The sequence below is a fragment of the Calypte anna genome, chromosome 13, assembly GCF_003957555.1.
Source record: "Calypte anna isolate BGI_N300 chromosome 13, bCalAnn1_v1.p, whole genome shotgun sequence".
NCBI lineage: Eukaryota > Metazoa > Chordata > Aves > Apodiformes > Trochilidae > Calypte > Calypte anna.
The window spans coordinates 14,539,022-14,562,017 of NC_044259.1; the positions used below are offsets into that span (position 1 = coordinate 14,539,022).

The 22,996-nt window shown below is 45.3% G+C and overlaps 1 protein-coding gene across 1 annotated transcript; it reads right to left on the bottom strand.

The window, feature by feature from the left end:
* Nucleotides 1-493: 493 nt before the first annotated feature.
* TGFBI (transforming growth factor beta induced) lies at nt 494-22,270 on the bottom strand. The gene is made up of 17 exons (XM_030459339.1): nt 22,053-22,270; nt 17,686-17,784; nt 11,131-11,195; nt 10,119-10,276; nt 9,473-9,637; nt 8,581-8,727; nt 7,719-7,860; nt 6,863-7,075; nt 6,580-6,717; nt 6,326-6,471; nt 6,024-6,160; nt 5,372-5,502; nt 3,383-3,507; nt 2,374-2,476; nt 2,098-2,177; nt 1,724-1,748; nt 494-1,561 (listed from the first exon to the last, which is right to left on the bottom strand). The coding sequence occupies exons 1-17, from the start codon at nt 22,160-22,162 to the stop codon at nt 1,506-1,508; spliced, it is 2,040 nt and encodes a 679-aa protein (XP_030315199.1). The 5' UTR covers nt 22,163-22,270; the 3' UTR covers nt 494-1,505.
* Between the last annotated feature and the right edge of the window lie 726 nt (nt 22,271-22,996).

A 22,996-nucleotide genomic window follows, 5' to 3' on the forward strand; every position in this document is an offset into this window, starting at 1 on the left:
TTAAATAACAGGACTGTATCATGGCAGAAAAATTAAAAGATGAGAAGAGAGGTTGGGGAAGGGAAATAAAAGAAGAGCTTGATTATTTTCCACCCCTTTGAGTTATGCAGATGGCTCACAGCACATGGCATTTCAATTTGGGGTTGTAATAGCAAAAAACTACCAGCATGTTTCTCAGACAGAATGACCAAAACAATCTGGATTTTTTTTTTTTCATATTCTGTGCTTGACACCCTTTTTCTTCATTTCTTTTTTGTCTTCTAATCCTGCTTGGCCATCCCATTCTAGTAACTATGAGACCTGTTAATAGTGATCTGAGCAAACCTGACACCACTCCTTCCCAGTGCTCAGGTGATCAAACTGGGCCATCAGGAAATTCAAATCAAACCAAGAAGCAAACAAGCATTATCATCACTTTTCATATTTATATTTTTGATTTTATTTTTAATTTTTATTAAAAAAAGACCAACCATTCTTTAAAAATTGTTCTTTACTGGGAGGCTTCAGCCAGGGAGAACTCTCATTTCAATCTTGTGAACAAAATGCAGCATAGTTAAAACCCATGGGTATAAACAAAACCCATTAACAACAAAAAAAGAAAAAAAAAACCAACCCAAACCAATTCAAACCATAGCTTATAATTATGCCTTTTTCTCAATGTCAATGGAGAGGATTTTGTTAAAAGCCTTAAATTCAAAATTTCATGGAAGACTTAAAAAACAGGAGAAGAAGGAAACACACACTTGTTTAAAAACAAAACAACCAAAAAAACCAAACATGGAAACAAAATTGCCTGGGTAATGCTTAATGAATTCAACAAATTTACTTCCTCCCCAGTGAAAGCAATCACTGTTCACCCAGCCTCACATCTGGCCCCGGGTCATGTATTTGCTCACAAAAAGCTGAACATGCACAATCCCTGCCAAGTCATTCTGGCCAAAATTTCCCAATTCTGGCACTGGTTTGGAGGGGGTTACAGTGAGATTGTACCTGGCTTCCTGCTTTGGGAGCCTGGAGTTTGCAGTGCCAGTAGGTACCACTGGGAGCCTGGAAAAGGGGCTTTTATTCAGCCCCTTTGGGTCTCCCCCAGTGAGAGCACCAAGGTGAGGTCTAAAAATCAATCTGAGCTCCTGAACCAGGGCAAAATTAAGCACCTGACCTTGTATGAATGTATCAAGCCTCAAACTGGGCATGTTAAAATTGCAAATTAGGGACTACTTTGTGAAAAAAAACCCCAAACTTAATTAAAAAAACAAACAAAAAAACCCCAACCCAAACCCTATCCTCGGTGTGGGAACTTTAAGGTCAAAACCCAATAAAAACGGTCTTAAAATATATACATATATATATATATATGGCTTTTAATTTTTCTTACCCATTTGATTAGAAACAAAAATAAATTTAAGGGTAATATTTGGTTTTTAACAACAATTCTGTCCTTCTGGTTAGCTGTCAGCTGGAGTGGATGGGATGGAGAGGCTGCCTGTGGTTGCTTAGGATGTAGTTCAGTATCCACCCGAGTTCTCCTTCATCCTCGCCAGTAACCGGGAGTAGACGGGTGCTGCAAGGAGAAGACAGAGCTGGGTGGGACAGACACACAGCATCCCTCTGTCCCCTCCCATCCTGGTTATGTTGCCTCTTGCTGGGAGCAAGGCAAGAGAATAAAGCTGTCTTTAAGGGGCAGGGGATGGAAATTAGAAATAAGGCAAAGAAGTTGGTTTACCTAGTCGAGGATTCCTCTGAGAAACCTGCATGGAAAGAAAACACAAAGTTTGCATCAAAACAACAAATCTCTGATAATTATAAGAGTCTGCATGTCAATATATTTGTCCTAGACTCCAAAAACTATGGGTGAATGACTCCTCAGGATGATATATATTATTGAAGGCTGGCATATATAGTTACTTTCACAGTGTGCTGCAGAACTGTGGGCTTCATGCTGCAAAATGTATTGTTTCTAATATAACTGAATCATGTGAGAACACAGAAGCTCACTGTCTTTGGAAGTCAAAATCTGAATGTGACATTATCTTCCAATGACTATTACCAAACTGTCATTTCAGTAGCTTACAGAGAGAGATTTTTTTTCTCTTTTACCTTGGACAACGCAGATGCCTGTTTGAAGATTTCTAATGCTGGATCTGCAGGCTCATCACCTCTTTCTTGTGGCCTTGAAGCTAAGAGTAGGATAGAGTTAGCATAGAAATACTCAGAGAAGCCCACAGGCTGCTTCCTTCCATTATTTTCTGTTGAAAATCCCATAATAGCTAATCCTCCTCAAGAAACTGAAGCAATTGCTGGGTGTCACCTCTCCCTCCCAAAGCAGCTCTGCTCTAATGGTGCAGCTCTGGATATTTCCAACCCTGGACTTACCCTGAGGCTGCAAGACAGAGTTCACAGCATAAATTACACCATTCGTGGCCATGATATCACTTTCAGCAACAGGCTCCTTGTTGATATGTATTACATTGTTTTTCTGCTCGGGAAAAGAGAAAAAATAAATAAAAAGCAGAAAATGAGAAAATTTGTCATCAGAGGTTTCCAACATTATTTTAAAACCCCCTCACTTTGCATTCATTCATTTACTGGATGGCTGTAGGTGGTTTCTTTCCTTTTGCCAATTAAGGAGAATATAAAAATAAATTACAGCCTGAGCAGTTGTCCTGGAGTGGCTTTGGAGCCTGGAGCCTTTTGGTGCACAGGCTGGGAATGCTGTCCCATGGCAGCAAAACACATCCACCTGGTGACAGTAAGTGCTTCTGCTCACATCAAGAGAGATGTCTTTGGAGATGGCATCAAGGCAGCAGACCAGGGCAGGACATGGGAAGAGTCCATCACTCAAGTTGGCCAACTCAGTGCCCTCAGAAGTATTTTCCTTCTCATGCACAGAGGTCTTGACTTATTATTTTTCTGAAATATATTTTTTTTTCCCTTAATGGAAGCTCCTAGATTTTCCTAATGCAGTGCAGAACTTGTGAAATGAAATTGTAAATCTAAATAAACCCTGCTGCTCTGAGGGAACCCATGCAGAGAGCATTTTCATTCCACTAAGAAAGCCACGTTAGTTGAACAAGCTATTCATTTAAGTTATTTATGCTTGTTCCCACATGAGTCAGGGTTACATTTATAACAGCTCCTGGAAATCATTTACGTTGGTCTTCTGGGGAGAAAGCTGAAACAAACCACATTTTAAGGCTGCCAGCTTGTTGGACTGAACACACAGCAACAGCCCAGAAACTGCTGCTTGGTGGCTCTGCACACACATTTAGCTGGGGGTCCCACACCACCCAGGAGAGCACAGATGTACTTTGGGCCTCAAAATGGGCAGGTGAACACAGACTGCAGCCCTGCAGACCACAAAAGCCCATCCAAGGTGTCTCACCATGCTGACTTCCAGTTTATCTCCCTGCATGGACTTCAGCCTGACAAGGGCACTGACTGCCCCGCTCACCAGGATCTCATCAGCCACGTGGAACTTGAGGATGTTGGCAAGCTCCTTGGCATTACCTGGGGGATGAAAACATTTACATTTGCAAAACAGCAGCACCGTTTGTTTCTCACATTTCATGTGCTGGAATGAGACGACATGGAAAATACCATAATTTCCTGAAAGTGCAACGAAACAATGTGAATTTGAAAAGACCTGGCAGAAGGACCTTGGTAGGAGCTGGTTAGGACATTGAGGCCATTCCTGTCCATTAAGGTCAGGATCCCAGTGAGTCCCTGACACTCTCCCTATGTCCCAGCTTAGCTGTCTCACCCAACCTGACCATGAAATCCCTCTCTCTTGTTTTTTCAGTCCTTTATTCCTTCACTGTGCACAAGAGGAACCTGCTTCTGCTGCTGCTTTCACTTCCCAAAGAAGTTGAGGGGGGGGGAGAAGGTCTATGTGAAATAAAGGAAGCAGACAAAGTATTTGGATATTTGCAAACGTCAAGACTTGTGCCAGCACCAGTGTCACTTGGCAATAACCTTCACTGCTGAAACTGCAGGATCCTGGGGTTGGAAGGAGAAAAGTGCAGGAGAGATCTATCTACTGGCTTGCAGATTGCTCTCCTGATCCTCAGTGAGTCTCTGCTCATCTAGCTGAGCTTTGAAACAGATATTAGGAAGACAAAAAACTTCCCCTTCACTTTTCCGTGTCCAGAAGAGGCAGTGACCTGCACAGCACGGGCTCAGAGCCCTCCTCCATCTCTATTAGAGGATGCAAAGTTGCTGACAAAACCCACAGGCAATGAGGAACAGCTAGTGCAGATGATGGTCTCCATCTAGGAAACCAGAGCAGCTCCTGCAACAATCTCAAAACACTGTGAGCTTTTTTCAATTATAGTTTTTCTAGGGTGGCCACAGTTCACACTCAGCATCCTCATCCACTTCTTCATAGGGAGCATAAGCTAAATATTTGGGTGGGAAAAAAAAAGGAGAACATCTGAAGCATCCCCAATAGGGATACTTCATTCCTGCAGCCATTTACCATAGTTGCAAAACAGTTCTGAAATATTTACACATTAAGCACTAGACTGGATGTACAGTCTGATATGACCAGTTCCTCATCACTGCACTTAAAAGGATAACCAGCTACCATGAGCTGATGCTTCCCAAATGATGATGTCAATGTTTGGTTGAGCTTTAATGATGAGAAGACATTACACTCAAATACCTGACATTGTTTCCAACCACAGCTGGTTTTCAACATGAACAAAATAAAAGATAGTGCTGCTTATCCAGAAGAGAGTTATTAAACATTCCCATGCTTTTTTCCACACCCAGCAGGCACGCCTGTGCTTTTCAGGATATTGGTCTTTGTGCTAGACTGGAACATCTGTTGTCTTCTCAGGGTCAGATTGGCCTCCTGCTTTGTCCACCTAGGCACAGATGCAGAAGCAGCTCCATCCTATCCCTATTTCTATTTCATACGGTGTAACCTGAGGCTGAATGTGGACCAGGTTTTCTATTTATATAGTTTATTTTAGACACCCTGATCCTACATGGCTGAGGGCCACATTTTCACTTCATTCATCCCTGAGAAATGCAGAGACCTCATTGGTGCCTCTGGAAACCCCTTTGAGTTACCTTGCTTACAACAGCCAGTGCAGCCAAACTGAAGTCCTAATAAATTTGTAGCAGACACTTAGAAATGTCTTCCAAGTATAAGGAAAGTTCAAAGCTATGCCCATACTTCATGTGAGGGCTCAGTGCTGCTCTGTGCACCTGCAGCCTTCTCCTGGATGGGGTTTACTCAAAGCGGTTGTGTAGGAAGCCCACACTTCCAACAGACAGGGTCAAAGAATGAGATACAGCAGAGAAACTTCTCCATCCTTCCCATATCATGCCAACAACCCCCAGCAGCTGCTCATCTACAAATACTCACCCATGAGTTTGTTCAGTTCCCCTTGGGGCATGGCTTGGAAAGCTTCGTTTGTTGGAGCAAACACTGTCAGGGTACCTGGTCTGTTCAAGTTCTCTGTTAGACCTGCAGACTGGATGGCAGCCACCAAGGTACTGCAAGACAAACCCACACAAACCACTTCACCATCAACCACTCTTATTAGTCTTTCACCAATTGTTTGATGTGTTCAAAAGGGAGCTGTGAAGTTACAATTGGAAAACCCTGCTGGTGTCCAGAAAACCAACTAAGCAAACTGTTGATTCAGTAGGAAATGAACCCCTGAGGTCCAACCAGAACATCTGAGAAATGGCAAAGCAACCTGAGAATGCTGAATTCTTGGGGACCTGATGACAGAGAGGAGACAGAGGCCTGGCCACAGTGGTTCTGATGGGCAGAGATCGTTTGAGAACCAGCTTCTTCCTGTACTAAGGGGACTACACACTCTTGGCTTACACTCATTGTAGGGTTATTTGAAGTCTTGCTCCCTATAATTTAGGGGTGAGACCATGGTTTTGGATGCTTTTCTATGTAAAAAAAAATATATACACTCATTCATGACTACGACTCATAATAAATAGAAACTGCTTTGACAGCCCTTCTCCTAAATAGCACGTAGGAAGAGCAGAAAGGTGACCTGAAGCGATGGTCTGCTTTGAGAACATCCATCACTGAGCCAGACGGTGGAGTCAGCATTTTGTCCACGCTAAAGAGGGTCCCAAACCTTCCTCTCTTGTCATGGGCAGCAATGCAGGCATTTTCAATGCAAAGGTTCTGCAAACAAAATTGCAGAAAACCCATATTTAATTAGCGTAGGCTTCGAAAGAGATTTTTCTACTTTCCACAATGCTCAGCCACACTTTTTACACGATGGCCACGACATTCCAGACCTCCAGCACCATTCAGTCCTCCCCAGCATCACACGCTGCAGCAACTTACGTTGCGGTACACAAAAACTCTCAGTTCCTTGTCACCCAGAGTCTGTAGCTTCTGCCCATGGTAAAGGTATTTTGAGGAGAGCTGGTCTCTAACTATGTGGTTCAGAAGCAAGTTCTTCATGTTGCTGTCAACAATGGGGAGTCCCTCTGCAGCAAAAATAGAGACAGAACCAGTGATTCACTTATGAATTGTGAGAAGATTTGCACACTTGTGCACTGAAACTTGGCTGAAAGGGATTTACTCCCTGGGGTTACCTTTGAAGACATCGTTCACTGGAGCAAGGAGGGTCACTTGCTCACTGCCAGTTAGATGAGAACTGAGACCAGCTTGTCTGAAAAGGTCTGTAGACTTGGAAACTTCAGATTCTTGTGCCAACTCAAACAGGGTCTTTGCTGTAAAGAAAAGCAACACACAGTAACCTTGCATCAAGGGCACTCAGCCCATCACTACAAGACATCTACGCCCTTGAAATCAAGTATTTTCTTGGCAAAACAGACAAAAGAAAGGCGACAGCAAGATGCAGAGAGGCACCAGTACCTGAGTCTGGGATCAGCAGCTCATTTACAAAATGCACAACTCCATTGGTAGCCAGAACATCCTTGTTGGCAATAATGGGCTTCCCATTGAGAGTCAGCTCTTCCCCACTGCAGCCCACGTCCAAGGTGGTCCCTTCCAGAGTCTCCATTGTCAGGCCAGCAATGATGGCCTCAGCACACATGGCTGACTTCAGGATGTGATGGTTCAGCAGGTCTGTAACAGAAGCATCTCATTGAGCTGGGAAAATCAACTATAAAATTATTGCAGCTTTTAGGGCTCCTGTTCGAGGGAAGGACCTCCTGCACAGCACTGTGTGGGGCTCCACTCCAACAGATATGAAGCCATTTTAAATTGTGCTGGGTTTAATTTAACAGAAATCAAGTGCCTCAAAAGAGTAATTTTTATTCACCTTTGTCAGCATTAGAAAGGCTTTCTATAGTTATTTGACTCACTTTTCAGGAGAGGCTACATTGATTAGACACTTGTCAGACTGATGGAGATCAATATTCTACAGGAGTTTTAAAGGAGTGTATAAAGGTATAATATATATATAAACATTCTTTGGAACCACTCTGACATCAGAGGTAAGAACAGGACAACTCAGAGAAAGGATTGCTTCAGCTCCCTCCTCCATGTCCATCACACCCTCTCTGCCAGGTCTACACATCTACCACATCTACATCATCCAAAGAACTCTTGGCTGCCCAGTTTAAAAAAAGCTGAAGTTTGTCAAATATGTTTAGTGCAGCTGTTGTCAGAATGCATCAAGGAGCCATTCAGACATCCTTGACAAAGAGTTTAGAAGAACTGAAAAATCTCTTCAGCCTCTCCATGGACACAGTAAACAAGCACTTACCCCTCAGGGCTTCTGGGTCCCCCAGGATCCTGTTCAGTGTTTCTCGTGGGATCTTCTCAAAGGCCTCGTTGGTTGGAGCCAGGAGTGTGTACTGCCCTTCACTTTCCAGCAGGCTGTTGAGGTCAGAAGCAGCCACAGCAGCCTTCAGAGGAATGAGAAGAAAGGGTAAAAGACATTCAGCCAGAATACAAAGGTCAGCATCATTGTTCAGGCACATACTAAGGGCCAGATTTATTAAGGCTTTTATAACTTCAGAGGAGTTACAAAAAAACCCTGAATAGCCTCTTTCAACACTTTGCTCCCTTTATAAATCTGACCTAGCTCCGTGGTTCTCTTGTGTTCCAGAAATTTGAGTACAAGCCATTTTTTGGCAAGACTGAGAGCTAGTTTGAATACCCCAACACGTCTCAAAAGGGTCACAGTAGTTCCAGCAATGAATTCAGATCAGAACCCACAACTGGATAGCTGCAAAACCCCTGTGCTTTTTAAGGTATCCCTTAACTTGGCAAATACCAAGGCAAATAAATCAGTACTCATCACATCTGAACAGTTAGCATCTCCCAAGGCTGAGGTTCCTATAGAAGAGTGAGAACCCAGACTCAGCCCACATCTCTTCACTGACAGCAAAAAATAATAAAAGAAAAAACATCAGGATGACAATTATTCTCATAAATCCCTACCTATGCTGGTATCAAACACTTCTCCTCCAAAAGTAAAGTAAACTATACTGGGACAAACTATTTTATCAGCAGCTTTAGGGTCACAGCACTTAGGCACTAACAAGCTCCTGGTGACACCTCACTGGGAGTGAGCTGACAGAGCATCTTTAGGGATCTCTGGAGCACAGGTGGGATGGACTCACCCGAAGGGTTTCCAGGCTTTCCTCAGTCTCGATGATGTGCTGAATGCTGTTTGTGGTGGTGGCAATGACTTTGTCAATGACATGAACCACCCCATTGGTGGCATGGTGGTCAGCTTTCAAGAGCCTGGCACAGTTCACTGTCACAATCTGCAGAGGGAAAGAGCCACAGGGTGTTAAGTACCCTACAACAAGAAGGTAAAGCAGCCTCTGCTGTCTTTCTATTTCAAACACAGCCAGAGCTAGAATATTGAATCAGCAGGAGCAGAAATGTGGTTTCCTAAAGAAAAACACACTAAGAATGAGAACGCTCCACCAAGAATGCTTGAAACGCTTCATGTGTAAAGAGCTTTGAAAATAATTAGTGGTTTTGTTTACCCTGAATCATCAAGACAGAGAAAACATGCAAGAACCACTGCTGAGGCAAGCATACAGCATTGATCAAATGATCTGCTTATAAGTCACAGAATCCCAGACTTGATTGGGTTGGAAGTGACCTTAAGAATCATCTAGTTCCTACCCCCCTGCCATTTGCAGGGTCATCTTTCACTAGACTAGATTGCTCTAAGCCCCATCCAACCTGGTCCTGAACACTCTGCAGCGATGAGGCATTCACAGCCTCCCTGGGCAACCTGTTGCAGTGTCCCATCACCCTCTCATTAAAAGATTTTCTTCCTAATGTCTAATCTAAATCTTGAAAACATTGCCCTTGTCTTATCTCTACATGCTTTTGTAAAAAGTCCCTCCCCACCTTTCCTTTAGGCCCCCTTCTAAATATGAACCCTAAATCAATAATTGTCAACCTAAGCATTACAGACTCCTGGAGGTCCAAAGACAGGGTAGGAAGTCCAAAGCAGGAGAAAAGCTGTGAGTAGGTTTGATACAAATGTCTTACCCCATTGGGATAGTGGTGAATCTGGATAGGTAGGTCCTGGTACATGGAGTTAAGTGTGGTCCCATGTTTCAGATCATCCGTGAGGACACGTTTGTTCACCATGTGGAAGCGGAGGGCGTTGAGCAGCTCAATGTTAACGTTACTGACCAGGGAATCCAGAGTTTCCTGAAAACCAGAAAAATGCTTTTTTTCCAGGCTAAATGAAATTAAGCTCGCTGTAGGAGAGAGCCAGGAGGTCTGACTGTTTCCAGGGTGTTCCAAGGGTGGATGGGGGGGTACATGTGGATGTGTGTTAGGGTACATGTTCAGTCTTACACCATCTTTTCAAATTAAGAGGGTCAGCAATGAAAATCAAAAGGTATGGAAAGTCTGATGCTGCAGGTCTTATTGTGACTTTTAATGGTAAGAAGCAGTGAAAACTGAATGAGGTGATTTTTTTACATACACATCTCTCCAGTGTTGGGTCTTTCAGAAACAAAGCTCTGGAGCTGCTGGACCAGTAAAGTGACTCCCATTTTAGAAATTCATAGTCCTTCCCACATCAGGACTGTTCTACCAGAAAGGGCTGGATCCAGACCCCTGTTGAGCAGGATCACCACCAGAGAAAGCCAGAGGAAGAGAAGAAAGAAGAACAATTATATCTTACAGCAGACAAGGAAGCCCAGGCTTCATTACTTGGAGCAAAAATTGTAAAACTTCCAGGTCCTTCAATTTCTGGCCTGAGGTTGGACCGGTCAGAGTAGAGCTGTGTGGTGGCAGACCCAACAACTCCCAGGGTTTCATAGATGTTTGAGAGTGGCAGTGCTGAAAGAAGAGAAGATTATGTTCCCAACACATCATTCATCCTTCCCTGCCCTGTGCTGAATTAAAGGAGAGCTGCTGCTGAGAATGCTTGGGGAGATGAACTGGGAACTCCTGTCTGGTCATTAATTAGATCATAAATCATCACAGCTTGACAGCTCCAGCCTCAATTGCAGCAACATAATCCAAGATCTAAGGCATCTCTCCAGGTTCAAATTTCGATAGATGTGAGTTGAGGCAAGCAAAGATGTTCATTGCTTGCTTGTACTCAGGGGTTTGGTGCTCAGAGCTAGCAGCTCATGGCTGATCTCAGTCTCCACTCCCCCATCTGTACCAGCCCATGTGGTTAAACTGGGTGGCATCAAAGTTTTGTGGAAGGAAACATTCAGAAAGTAAAAGCAGAATCTCTCTTTCTTCAAGAAACCCAGTTAATCTCCTCCCAACCCCCACCAGTTGCTGAGCTCTGATTTCTCCTCAATGTAGTTTTGCTAACCTCATGCTTGCCAGAAGGAAAACGAGCAGAGGTTGGCAGAGCTGTCTACTGCTCATCGCTCCTTTGTGTTGCATTTCCAATACAGTTATATTACTTGTTGGAATAAGTAGTTCCCTCTGGCCCTCCCATGCTTGATTAAGTTTAATTATATCCAAGGTTTTAAGTTGTCTGGAACATTTTGCATGCTCTGGAGCTGATCTGGCACTCAGCTGCTGCTCTACTGAGTCCATTTTTGACTTGCTCGTGGCAACAGAGCACACAAATTGCAAACATCAAATCCACTTTGAATAATTTTCTAACATTTCCCTTTACTGGGCAGCTGCATAATTTTAGGCAGTCTAAAAAATGTCAAACATATTTTTACCAGCTGGGCAGCCTTTTTCTCCAGGAACTTTTTCATATCCAGGACAGCACTCGTAACTGATTACTCTGCAATGAGAGATGGACATGGCAGATTAACTGATGGTGTCTCCCTGTCTTTTCCTCATTTGCTATAGTTCTGTATCCATCCATATTTGGAAATCTCCCCAAGCAGAATCTTCATGAGAAATACAGAGTTGAACAACAGAAAAACTGCAATTTTTATCTATCTCCTTCAGGACTGCATGTTGCCAGTTTCTCCTCAGAACAAAAGTAGATACAATTTCTTTTCAAACCCCCCACCCCCTCTTTCCAGGAGCCTTTGTCAAACAGTGGATGGAAACCCAACAAATCATCTATGCAACATACTGCAAGTGCTGGTTCATTTAGGCACATTTCCCGGAGGATGTGGGGATATCCCTAGCTGACTGCTGCTGCCACATGTGATCACTGTTTGGGCAAGATGCCACAATTCCATCATGGCTGCTCTACCAAACCAGCCAAGCATTTCCCTTTCATTTCACTGCATTCTTGTCCAGCACCAGAAATTATTTGCTTACTTCTGGCAAAATCCACAAGACCAACCAGGAGGGGAAGAAGAATCCCTGGTTGTGGCACAAGGGCTTGGGATAAACCCTGTAAGGACAAACATCACTGGCGATGGCAACCAAAGGCACCCTGGGCTGCACCACAGCATGATCACCTTTGCTAAGCTGGAGTGTGTCCCTGTGAGCACTCTCAGGGCAGCATTTCCTTCTGGCTGGCAGCAAACTGCTGCTCTGATCAAACACCATCCCCCAGTCAAACCAAAGGGGCCAGAGATGCCACCTTTGGCACTCAGGGCCATCCTGCAGATTTTCAGACCCTAAAAGAACAAGAGCTGCCTGAATACTGCATCCACCACCTGCAGCTCAGTGGGAAATAAAAGTCATCTGATTCTGGAAGCTGGCCATTAATAGGGAAAAAAAATAGAAAAAAAAAAACCAAAACAGTCCCGAAGTTGTGTGTTTCTTTTTCACGTGGGGTTCTTTCCCCTCTTAGGCTGGGTGTGAAAGGAGCAAGGCCACCTGACTGATGAAATAAGGCAGCCAGGGAATGGGTGTTCCTCCAGTAACAGAACAAGTGGTTCCTCTGCCCTCCTGTTGGGTGGGAAACAAGTAAGATGCTGTACTGCTGAGCCTCAGCACACTCCCAGAGAGAGGAGGATCCTCAAGCTTCAGATATTTGTCATCATTTTAACACTGTTAACAAACAGTGGAAATGCCTGGGGTTTAAGAGGGAATTCTTCAGGGTAATTAAGATCCAGTAACTGAAACAAATACCTGCTTCTCTGTGACAGAAGCAAATAAATTCTGTATCACAGTTTCCTAAGGGAATTACAAAGCAAACCCAGACTGATTGTCTAGACATTATATATTCCATGTGGGAAAGAGTTTGCCTAAAGCAATCCCTTCCTTTGACTACTGGAGATCTTAACACCCTGCTGCTCCACTTTCCCCAGCCCCTCCATCTCATGTTCATTACAAACACACACTTTCTCCCCCCGCCACTTTCTCCCCTCACCACTTCCCTCCCCTACCTCCCATTTTCTTTTTTTCACCCTAGAAAATAAATCCAGTCTAGACAGTTCTCTTGGTTCAGACCTGTAATCAAAGACGTAGAGCTGATTAAAGAGAAATCATTCCAAAGTTCAGCATAAATAATTCCCGAGTGCTGACGTAGACTTTAAAAGGCATAAGCCTTTATTTATAGATGGATGGGAGATTTATGGGCTGTGACAAAGGGGCAGGATGCTGATGCACACAGCCAGGCACACGCCGGGAGTGGAGAACAGCAGAAAAAGATGGAGAAGCTGCTTTTCAGTGGGTTGATGGGCATCTCCAGCCCCATCCCCAAAAGGGAATCTAATGGCAAGAAGCTCTGAGGCCAGTAATGGGGCCAGCTCTGCCAGTGAAGGGGCTTTGTCAAGTCCTCAGTCTCACTCACTGACTGAAGGTCACCTACCAGCATCATCTGCTATGTGTTTTGCATGCCAGAGTTTGGAGTTAGACACCAGAAATCCTCTGCAATGGGCCAGGTGAATACAGAGATGTTCAACTGAGTGTTTGCACCCACAAGGAGCCAGAGATGGGGATTGTAAAAAACAGCCTCAGGCATTTGCCCTCCCATGGTTGGTGGACTCAGCGGAAGTGCAAAACCCCTCAGCCCACCCAAAGGCATGTGAGCACCATTCCAAGGTGCTGAGCTCAGGGCATCCTCCCAGCTGGTCCTGTGGCCACCTCCAGCCCTTGGGCAGGAGCAGTCCAGCTGAGGCTGAAGGCTGCTCTGCTCCACTTTCAGGAGTGCTGTGGCAGCCATCTCTATGGAAGGAAGGTTCTTTCTTTGACAGGTCCTCTTCTAGGTGGGTCAGAATCACAGCCTGCTGCCCAAGGAAGTTCTCTAACCAGGCCAAGCAGCTCAGAGGAAAAAAAAAAACTGAACACCTCCCAGCCATTACACAAAAGCCTTTAGAACTGCCAAGTCCATCCCTGTTTCTGGTGGCTGCTCAGCAGTTACAACCCACTGCAGGGGGACAGAGCCGGTGCCAGCCATGGGGGTTCAACAAGCAATGCCCTCATACAAAGAGCATTTCTCATCCACTCTCAAACCAATGCCTCTGACCACAATTTCCTGACCTCCTCATTGAGTAATGTCAAGGCAAACCTATAGGTTTTTAGCCTTTGGTTTTGAAACACTATTTTTTAAACATCTCTCCATGTCTGACTGCAGGAGCAAGCTCCCTGGCTTTTATTAGTCATTGTTTCAGTGCTGTTGCATTCTTAGGATCTGAAATTAAATTTTAAGTGCATTTTTCAAGGTAATAAAAATAAGCTTAGGCATATATTAGTGAATAAAGATCCATTTGTAATAATTTCCTGTAATAAAACCCATATGTTTTGTTTTTGTAAAGTAAGTGCCAGAAAGTAATTTTTTTTCCTGAACTGAGGAGAGTACATCAGACAAGAAAAGGAAAGTTAATTTAAAAGGGAGGGAAAAAAAAAAAGAATGTATTAAGGGTCAACTCTCTGCCAGTAGTTATTCCTCAAAAAATAATCAAAAACCACATTTATGTAAGTTGTATTTTCATTCTCAAGACAAGAAAGTGCATGGGGACGTGTTGGGTTGCAACCTCAACTCTGGAAGAATGAGTCCAGTGCAAGAAGGAGGGAGAAAAAATATAAAACAACCCAGCACAACTATGAGAATATACTCTACAGAACATATTTCTTTGGCTCTGGAATAACCAACAGTGGAAAATTACCTAATTACCCAAACAATCTTGTTTCAGTGCTCATTAAAATCAAAGCAGTGTCAGACTTCTTGCCAACTGTCTTATCTCACTTCATCAGCAAGTAATGCAGTGATAAAAAAAATGTACATAAATCCTCTGTCTACTTTCCCTGTAACTGTGTGAGCCAATGCTTCAGCAAAGAGAAAAAAAACAACAAAACACCACAGAAAAAAAAGGCAGATGAAGAGGTAAGAGTCCTCTTCTGATGTATGAGTTGAAATTGCCATGATGCACATCCAGTCCCAGTACTCCACCCTTGTGGACCAGAAGATGCTGCTGAAGATGCAAGGCTGCAAAGCCTCACCAAAAGCCCCTGTCCTACAGCCCAAACCCATTGGTTTCTCATCACAGCTCTGAAGCAACTCAGCATGGTGCACGCTGCACCCCAGGGTGACTGTGAGCACCCTCAGCCCTGAGCCTGAAGCAGCAACCAAAGGTGATGTACCTGGAGACAAGACTAAACCCCAGGTACATCACGGTTTTCCTGCTGGCTTTCCTAGCTGCTCCAGTCACTCTGCATCCAAGGACACAGGATCATCCAAGGAGTCAGGTTGTGCTACAGGCCTGCAGCAGCTTTTCTGAACTTGGGGCTGAACTTCTCTGCTCTAAACTGAGCACAGCTTTGCTTCTCCACAGTACCTCTTCTCTCACTGACTTTCCTCTCTACTACCTGTTTTAAATAGTGCTCAGAGCAGGACAAGAAAAAGCAAAGCAGGCAAAACAGGCCAGGTCTAACGTGAAGCAGGCGAGATGCATCAGGTGTCTCCCATGCCAAGATTCCTCCAGGTAGGAAAAACCTTTTAAGAGAAGGAGGGAAATAACTGTACTTATCCCTCTCCACCATCTTTCCAGGGCTGATGGAGCAGATCCCCTTATCAACAGGAGGACACACAACTTCAGGAGACACCTTCTAACTATGTATCCTACTCAATGGTTGGATCCACCCAGTTCTACTGATGAACATGCCAAATCCTTTCTCCTTATGGCATTTGAAGGCACTTGGTGTTTGTTCTCAAAACCTCTCTCAGTCCTACAAAACCATCCAGTTTCAAGGGTGCTGAACACCCTTAACTGTGCCCACATGCTCTCCTGGGTGCTAAGCATGGCCCAGCATCAAACCCCTGATACTGGTTTAAGAATTTGACCACCACAGCATAATGCATCATGGTCTTTATGGCCCAAATGACTCCTGATTACTTCCATACGCCAGGAACACACATTTAGTGGGAGCCATCACCAGTAAACATTGTAATCAGAGCTGTCACAGGGCTCTCTGGAAAATCTGAGTCAAGGCATGTGTCTTTTGTTTTGCACAAGTGCTGTTAAAGGGCAAAGTAGGGCCAGAAGCAAAAATGACTGGGAAGAGAGAAGACAATACCACCCATTGTGGAGATGATGCAAAGCAAAGAATAGTGGGCAAATTCCATGTCTAATGGGAACATTATCTCACAGGTTAGCAGGCAGGTTAATGCCCTGTGTGTTTTTCTTTCAGCTCTGCATCATCATAGGCACTTTGGGTAAAAGCAGAGAAAATGAGGTTAGATCACCACATCTCCTCGAATGACATCCTGAACTCCTGCCAAATGCCAGTTGTTCCACCTCTTTCCAGAGATAAGAGGATGAGTTTGCCTCTGCCAAATCCAGCTGCACACTTGGGTTACATGAGGTTAGTTTCTCACTTGCTTCAGAGCTGAAGAAATCCCTGCTGGATCGCTTTGCCTTTCAGTGACTGCAAAAGCAAAGCTGTCCTGCAGCCCCAGCTGAGTCATGTTTGCTTTGGAGACCTGCTAAGCTGCTCTGTTATCAGAAGAGACAGTGATGATACCATATTGCTAAATCATCACCTTGGCCATTTCACATCCAAAAAGCCTGAACTCGAATCACCCAAATTAAGTCTCCTCAGATTTGATGGTTTTGCAGAATTAAGGTAGTTGTCTCTTGTTTGTTTTTACATTGCCTTTTCTTTTTCTTTTTTTTTTTTTTTTTTTCTGTAAAGTGGGCATAAGGAAACCCACTATACATTCCCACTGCCTGGTACATGCTGCAGTATATCTTCCTGAAGTACAGAATTTCCCTCTTTTTAGATGAGTTCATGGGCAGCACAAGGAAAGGTCAGATGCACAGTGATGAATCCTACTCTGCCTCCCTCTTCACAACACCAACATCAGCCACATGAAACACATCCCAACAACTAGCTATCACAGCTAAACTGACAAAAGCAACCAAGATAAAAGCAATATGGTTCAGGATCTCAAAGCTGCTGTTGACTACAGGGTCAGAAGTTATCAGTTCTGCAGTAAAGAACAACAGGTTCCTATAAATCTACTTAAAATTTACCTTGGATTCTATCAGAAACACACAAGGTGATTTTCTGTTTGTTCTTCTTGACCTTGCAGAACCAGGACCAGACCCAGCCCACAGCTCTACACCTCAGCACTGATGCTGGGTAATATGGGGGTGCTGAAGTGTGGGCCAGCAAAAGTGTAGGAAAGCCCAGTTTGGCCTCTACCAAGGAAAAAAATTCCCTGCTCCTGATCTACAGCCTGGCAGAGAGTCAAGTATGCATATTCTTAATTATCTGCTGACTACATCTTTCAAAAGAATGTCCCAAGGCTGCTTGCACAGATACTTTATGAAATAGCTATTTGCATGTTATTGTTTGCAAATTTAAATGTGGAATTGGCCTGCAAGTCTAATTAACTTTCCTGCTGGAGTCATCAGAGAGTGCTGGCTAAAACTGACAGCTCTTTCCCCTTATTTCTATTTGCCCTTCCAAAGCAAACACATGTAGATGAATTTTATATTCTCTCCAATATCCCTCAGCTCTGGTTTGCCTTTTATTTCTTTTTTTTTTTTCTTTTTTTTTTTTTCTGTAAGCTAGGCAGCATTGTGCCTAGCATGGAGAGAGATGCTGCTGAGTACCAGAAAACATCTGGTACACACATCGTTACAGCATCAAGAGCTCTAAAGTATATATAGAAATGCAATTAGAATAAACCATGGCAGTTTGTATTTACATGGTACTTCTCATTCTTAACATCTAAGTGTTTTAGGATCACGTTTGCCAACTGGGAAAACCAAATATTTTGTTGACACCAAAAGACTAAAACAATTCTTAACATGTAGACATGCTGAGCCTCTGCCAGGGCTCTGCCCTCCCATATCTGTCACTCCATCTGCTTCTCCCACCCAGCACTCCCCTCCTCAATGGGATCTTCAGGTACTTACGTTGACTTCCCACAGATCTTCCTCTGGTACCACTGTTTGCAGTTGGTGAAGTATTTCCTGTTGGTGCCAATCAACTTCTGCACTGCGCACACGTTGGGGCTACAGGTAAGGACAAAGCAGAACAGGGTTTGGTAAGCCTTCCCTCCTCTCAATGTTGACCCCCAATGTGGAGCCAAACCCCACCTGACAGCACTCAAAAAGTGCTGTTGGGTTGCAAAGGAAGAAACTTTGAAAGTTGCAAGTCAGCTCGCTCGATCTGAGCATAAAACGCCTATCATCAAGTGGAGGAAGCAGTGAAAGACACATCTCAGGATATCTCTTCCTTCATTGAATGGAAAAATACTGACTTTTTTTCATGTTCCACCTCTCAGCAAAATATAAAAAAAATGAAGTGTAAAAATAATAGCTTGGTCTGTATTCATATGGTGAACAGCTACTTACTGTTTGGGGTCCCAACTAAAACCTGATAAAGTAAAATGGATAAAATAATTCAAATTAAAACCCCCATTGTTTCATGGCTTAGAGCATTTATCAGCCTGGAGACAGCCTTTCAGCAAAACCAGAATGGGTGCTTTGGCTGTGTGACAGACTTAAGCTATTGTGGGCCTGGATGCTGAGCTACTGATGGACACATAAGCAGTGGCACATGGGTTTCAGCACAGCAGGTGTGACAGCATGGGTTGGCAGTGGCTACATCAGGTACCTGGAACTCTTCTCAACCAGAAAAGCAAATGCTTGGTGTTACACAAATTACCCTTACCAAGAGCTGACTGCAGCCTCTCAGTTTCATTAGGAATGGTGTCACTGCAAGCAAAGATGTGGTCAAACAGGAGTTGGGAAATTACTCACTGCTAGTTTGGCCAGCACAGCATTTCAGCCTGGCTCACCATCTCCATGATCTGTGGCCAGCAGCCCAGGCCATGGATGTGGACAACACACAGTATGATGTATGGATCTGGGATGTGAGGCCACTGAGGGAGGTGTAAAAAACATTCAAACAAGCTGGGGATTCTCAGTTCAAATGAGACCATATTCCCAACACCAAGACTTTGCCCCAGTTGTGGAAGTGGCACCAAAAATATGGCAGGGAGATGGGGAGAAAACAACTAATCAAGCAAAACACATAAATCATCCAAGGCAGAGTTCTCATTTGTGCAAATGAAGGTCTGGATGAGGTCTAGAGATGCTGTTGTAAAGGTCTTGTTGATGTGTTTAGGAAAACAAACAGCAGCCTGTTTCATTCTGGGTTTGCCCAAGACACTGCCCACTTCCCTACCAAAATTAACAAAAGCAAAGTTTGCAGCCTGACCACCAGCTCTTCCTTGTGGCCATGTTTGCTAGCCACTGGCATCCCAAATTCAGCTCTCCAAAACAGAGCAGCCTGCCCACCATTAGCATGAATTAACAGGAAGGTCTCCTATACATTGACTAACTCCAACTCCAGCCTTAGCAGGAGCTTGGCTTGCCTTCAATGAGCCTTTGTAGATGGGGCTGCTGCAGGGCCCTGTGGAGGCAGGATCTGACCCTGGCACCTTTGTCCTAACCCAGGGGAAAAATGCAGACCCATGAGACCTGGGGGAATTAGGCTCACCATTTCCCTCCCTACAGCCATATCCAGTAATGGGAGTTTGTTCCTGCATGAAAGCATCTAATCCCCTTTATCCATACATAGGCTGAGGGACAAGGAGGAAGAATCTACGGAAAAAGAAAGTTAGAATTCACAAAGCCAAACTTTCAGCTGGTGCAAACTGACCCAGGCTCAGTAATTTCCATGCCAAACCATTGCTTAGAGAGACGTCTGTGCTCTCTGACTCAGCCCACCTCGGCTACCCCGGCCCCACCGAAATCTGGTTCCAATTACATCGGAATTCCAAACCTTGCCTCGATTGCAGCGTCTGGCTGACGGCAGTGGACAATCCCTCTAATATTCGTCTTGACAAGCCTGGCTACTGAAAGACTTGTTTGATCACTTCCCCTGTATCCCGGGAGCAGCCTGCCAAAAAAACCCTTGAGCCTTCAGGACAGCATTGAACTCAGCACTGCCCTGCTCCCTGCCCAAGACTGCCGCTTCACTGCTCCCTCCCTGACTTACTGGAGAAAAATCTTCCTAGTTTTTCCTCAGTGCAGAAAAATCCACCACCCCACACACACAAACACACCCCCCACCCCCTTAGGGCTGTGTTATCAATGATTCTCACAAGCAGGCTGTAGTAGCTGCTCCCCACCGAGCCTGTTCTGGGACTATGCCCAGTCTGGCTTCAAATGAATTTGTCAACACTCTCCCATCTCCTCGTTGGAGTTCATCACCTCTGCCATGCCTTTCCCAGCCAGCCACGCTGACTCAAGGATAAAACTGCCTATTGTTCCTCTTCAGCTGAAGCCTTCCACTTGGCAGGCAGCAGCTGAGAGCTGCCAGGGCAGGGGCTGCCCTTTGGGAAGAGGCAGGGAAGAGCAGGACCTACCATACAGCCACAGCTTCATGCTGTGTCTACGTCCACAAAGCTCCTCAGCTCCACAGAGTGCCCACAGAGCCAAGTGGGTTTGAGGAGAGCATTCCTAGGTTTTAATCTTTAAATACCTTATATACTTAAATTCCTTATATACTTCTCAGGCTCCTCTGCCAGGCTCGAGCTGATTTGCAATTAAAAAAAGTTAATTAAGATGTACAAGTTTTGCTGCAGAGCCAAGCTCTGCTACCCAACTTGCTCTCAGCTCAATAGAAGTATTGATGGGGGGGGGGATGCTCACAGCAGAATGGGTGGCAGGCCTTGTTGCATATCCCTTCTGAGCTCCCTCCTGCAGTCAAAACAGCATACCTCACCTCCAAGAGTTTTTGACTGGTGTTGTGTTGCTGTATCTCTTCAGCACATCATTAATCAATGCCCAAAATTCAGCTGATGTTTAAACATTGGTTTGGTGTAAATTGTTCTCCCTCCTTCAGAAAGGGACCAGTGAGCAAAGTGCTGTGCCTGGTTTTAGCTCAGCGTAACTTCATTTCATCTGGAAACTCTGGCATAGTAATTCCTTGCATGTCCCAAAGATCTCAGGCACCAGCATGGACCTCAATCCCCTCTTACCCTGTGCCTCTATTTACTGTACAGGGACCAACAGGCTTCTCTCTGCAGAGATGGGTGCACTGATTTACACCACAACTGTACTAACTCACAGCATCTGAGCAAACTTCTGCCTCAGGGCTGTCAGCACAACTGGATATTGACTTAGCTGCAGATCATGTAGAGATGAAGAACAAGACTCACTGGATTTGTAGGTAAATCACTGTAATTCTTTCATTATTGAGATTTTACAACTAGACAGCAGACCAAAACGAGGCTGCTGGATTCTGTACCTGACTAGATTCATAAACTAGACCTGATTAGACCTTTTTTCCATATATACTGACCTGGATTACTGCCAGATAATGTATCAAATTACAATATTTAAGTCCCAGGGGGTTTTAAAAGCATTTCATGACCCTGCCTCCAGCAATCCATTTAAATGGAAGCTACCGTTCAATCAGTGTCATCATTGTGACAGACAAAAGCCAGAAGAAAGGTCTGTCATCCTGTCACCCTTCCTAAATCCCAGTAAGTTTTAAAAGCAGTAGGAACAACTATTTAACATTACATTAGTTTTCTAGCTGTCACTGAAGACTAAAACTACTCAGCCCATAACACATTGTCCATTTAAGCAAAAGATGTTCACATGCAACTTTCTGGACAATGCTTATCTCGGAAGGTTTGTGAGTAAGTGATTACTTTTGTTACAAAAACTTTCAAGACTTATTGGGCTTTCCAGTCAAGACTCAGTTGGTGCCCACACAGACACTTCTCTGCCATTGAGCTGATTTTCTTTCTTCTATAAATTCATGCAAATAAGAATTATTTCCTCAAAATATCTTTAACCCTTCAAAATCTCGGGGTTCCTGCCCATACAGGGGGGCTGGAACTAGATGATCTTTAAGGTCCCTTCTGAGGCAAAGTATTCTGACTATGGGTGTCAGACAACCAGAAAGGGAAGAGAAAAGTGAACCAAAGAAAGACAGTTATTTCAGGATGAAAGCAAAAGTCGTTATCCCAGGAAGAAACAACCCAGCTAGAGCATCCCCTCGGGCTGGGCCGGGCCGAGCTGCTGGATGCCCCGCGCCAGCCGCGGGCTCTGCAGCGGCTCCGCACCCGCACAATGCTCTGCACAGCCGGACCGCGGCGATGTGCAGGGATGGACAAGCAGCCGCCGCTGCCGAGCCGTCGCTTCCCACCGGGATTCGTCCAAATTAAGAGAGAAAAAAAAAAAGTCGTGCCCCCCTTCCCTATTTTTTTATTTTTTTTTTTGTCCCTGGGAGGAGGAGGAGGGGATGAAGAGCCGCTTACCCGTGCTGCCGGCCGCGGAGCCGGCTGTGCTGCAGGACCTGCTGGTACGGGGACTTGGCGGCGGTGGCGAGGCCCAGAGCCAGGGCCAGCAGCAGCGACAGGCGCGACATGGTCGAGAAGAGACGGGACAGGCCGGGACAGACCGAGCGTCCCGTTAAATGGGGCGGCGGGGGCGCCCCCGCGGGGGGAGCGGAGCCACAGCCCAGCCCGGCCCGGCCAGAGGGGAGGGGAGGGGAGAGGGGGCCGCCCCCCGGGAAGGGCATCCAGCCATCCGCCCGCCCACCCACCCCTCCGTGCCCCTCAGCCCCGCCGGCAGCAGAAAGTAGCCAGGGGTGTCCTCCATCCTCCCGTCCAGCTCAGTCTCATCCACATTCGTTTTTTTTAATACTTCGGAATTTTTTTTCCTCCTGTTGCACCACCCCCCACTCGGGACGGAGAGCGGGATGATGCACTGAAACGCTCTGGAGCCGAGGGGCATCGATCTCACCCCCCTCTGAACTTCCATCCCCACCCAGCTCGCCCTGCCCCACATCCTGTTTGAATGACATCTCCCCTTCCCCCCACCTTGGTGCCGGCTGGTATCATCCCCCGTGCTCGGGGAATTCTTCCCCCACTTTCAGGCGTCCCCCGCGGTGAGAGGTTTCTGTTTTCTGACACTAAGGCTGCCATGAGTTTGCCCCCTTGGCCAGGTTGCTTGTGATCCACACCGTTCTGGGTTGAAGCCCATAGGTGAGTTCTGCATCCAGCCACACGCTACAGGGTCACTCTGAAGGGTTCTGGACACAAAGGTGTCCACACCAGCCTGCCTTGGCTCGTGGGACAGGTCCCCAAGAGCCAGCCCTGGAATTCCAGTCCTCCATCCCAACATCTCACCTGGGAAACCTCCATCCCAGCCAGGGGCAGAGAGGGTGCTCAGGGCTCTGAAGATAAGGGCTGCAGAGTTC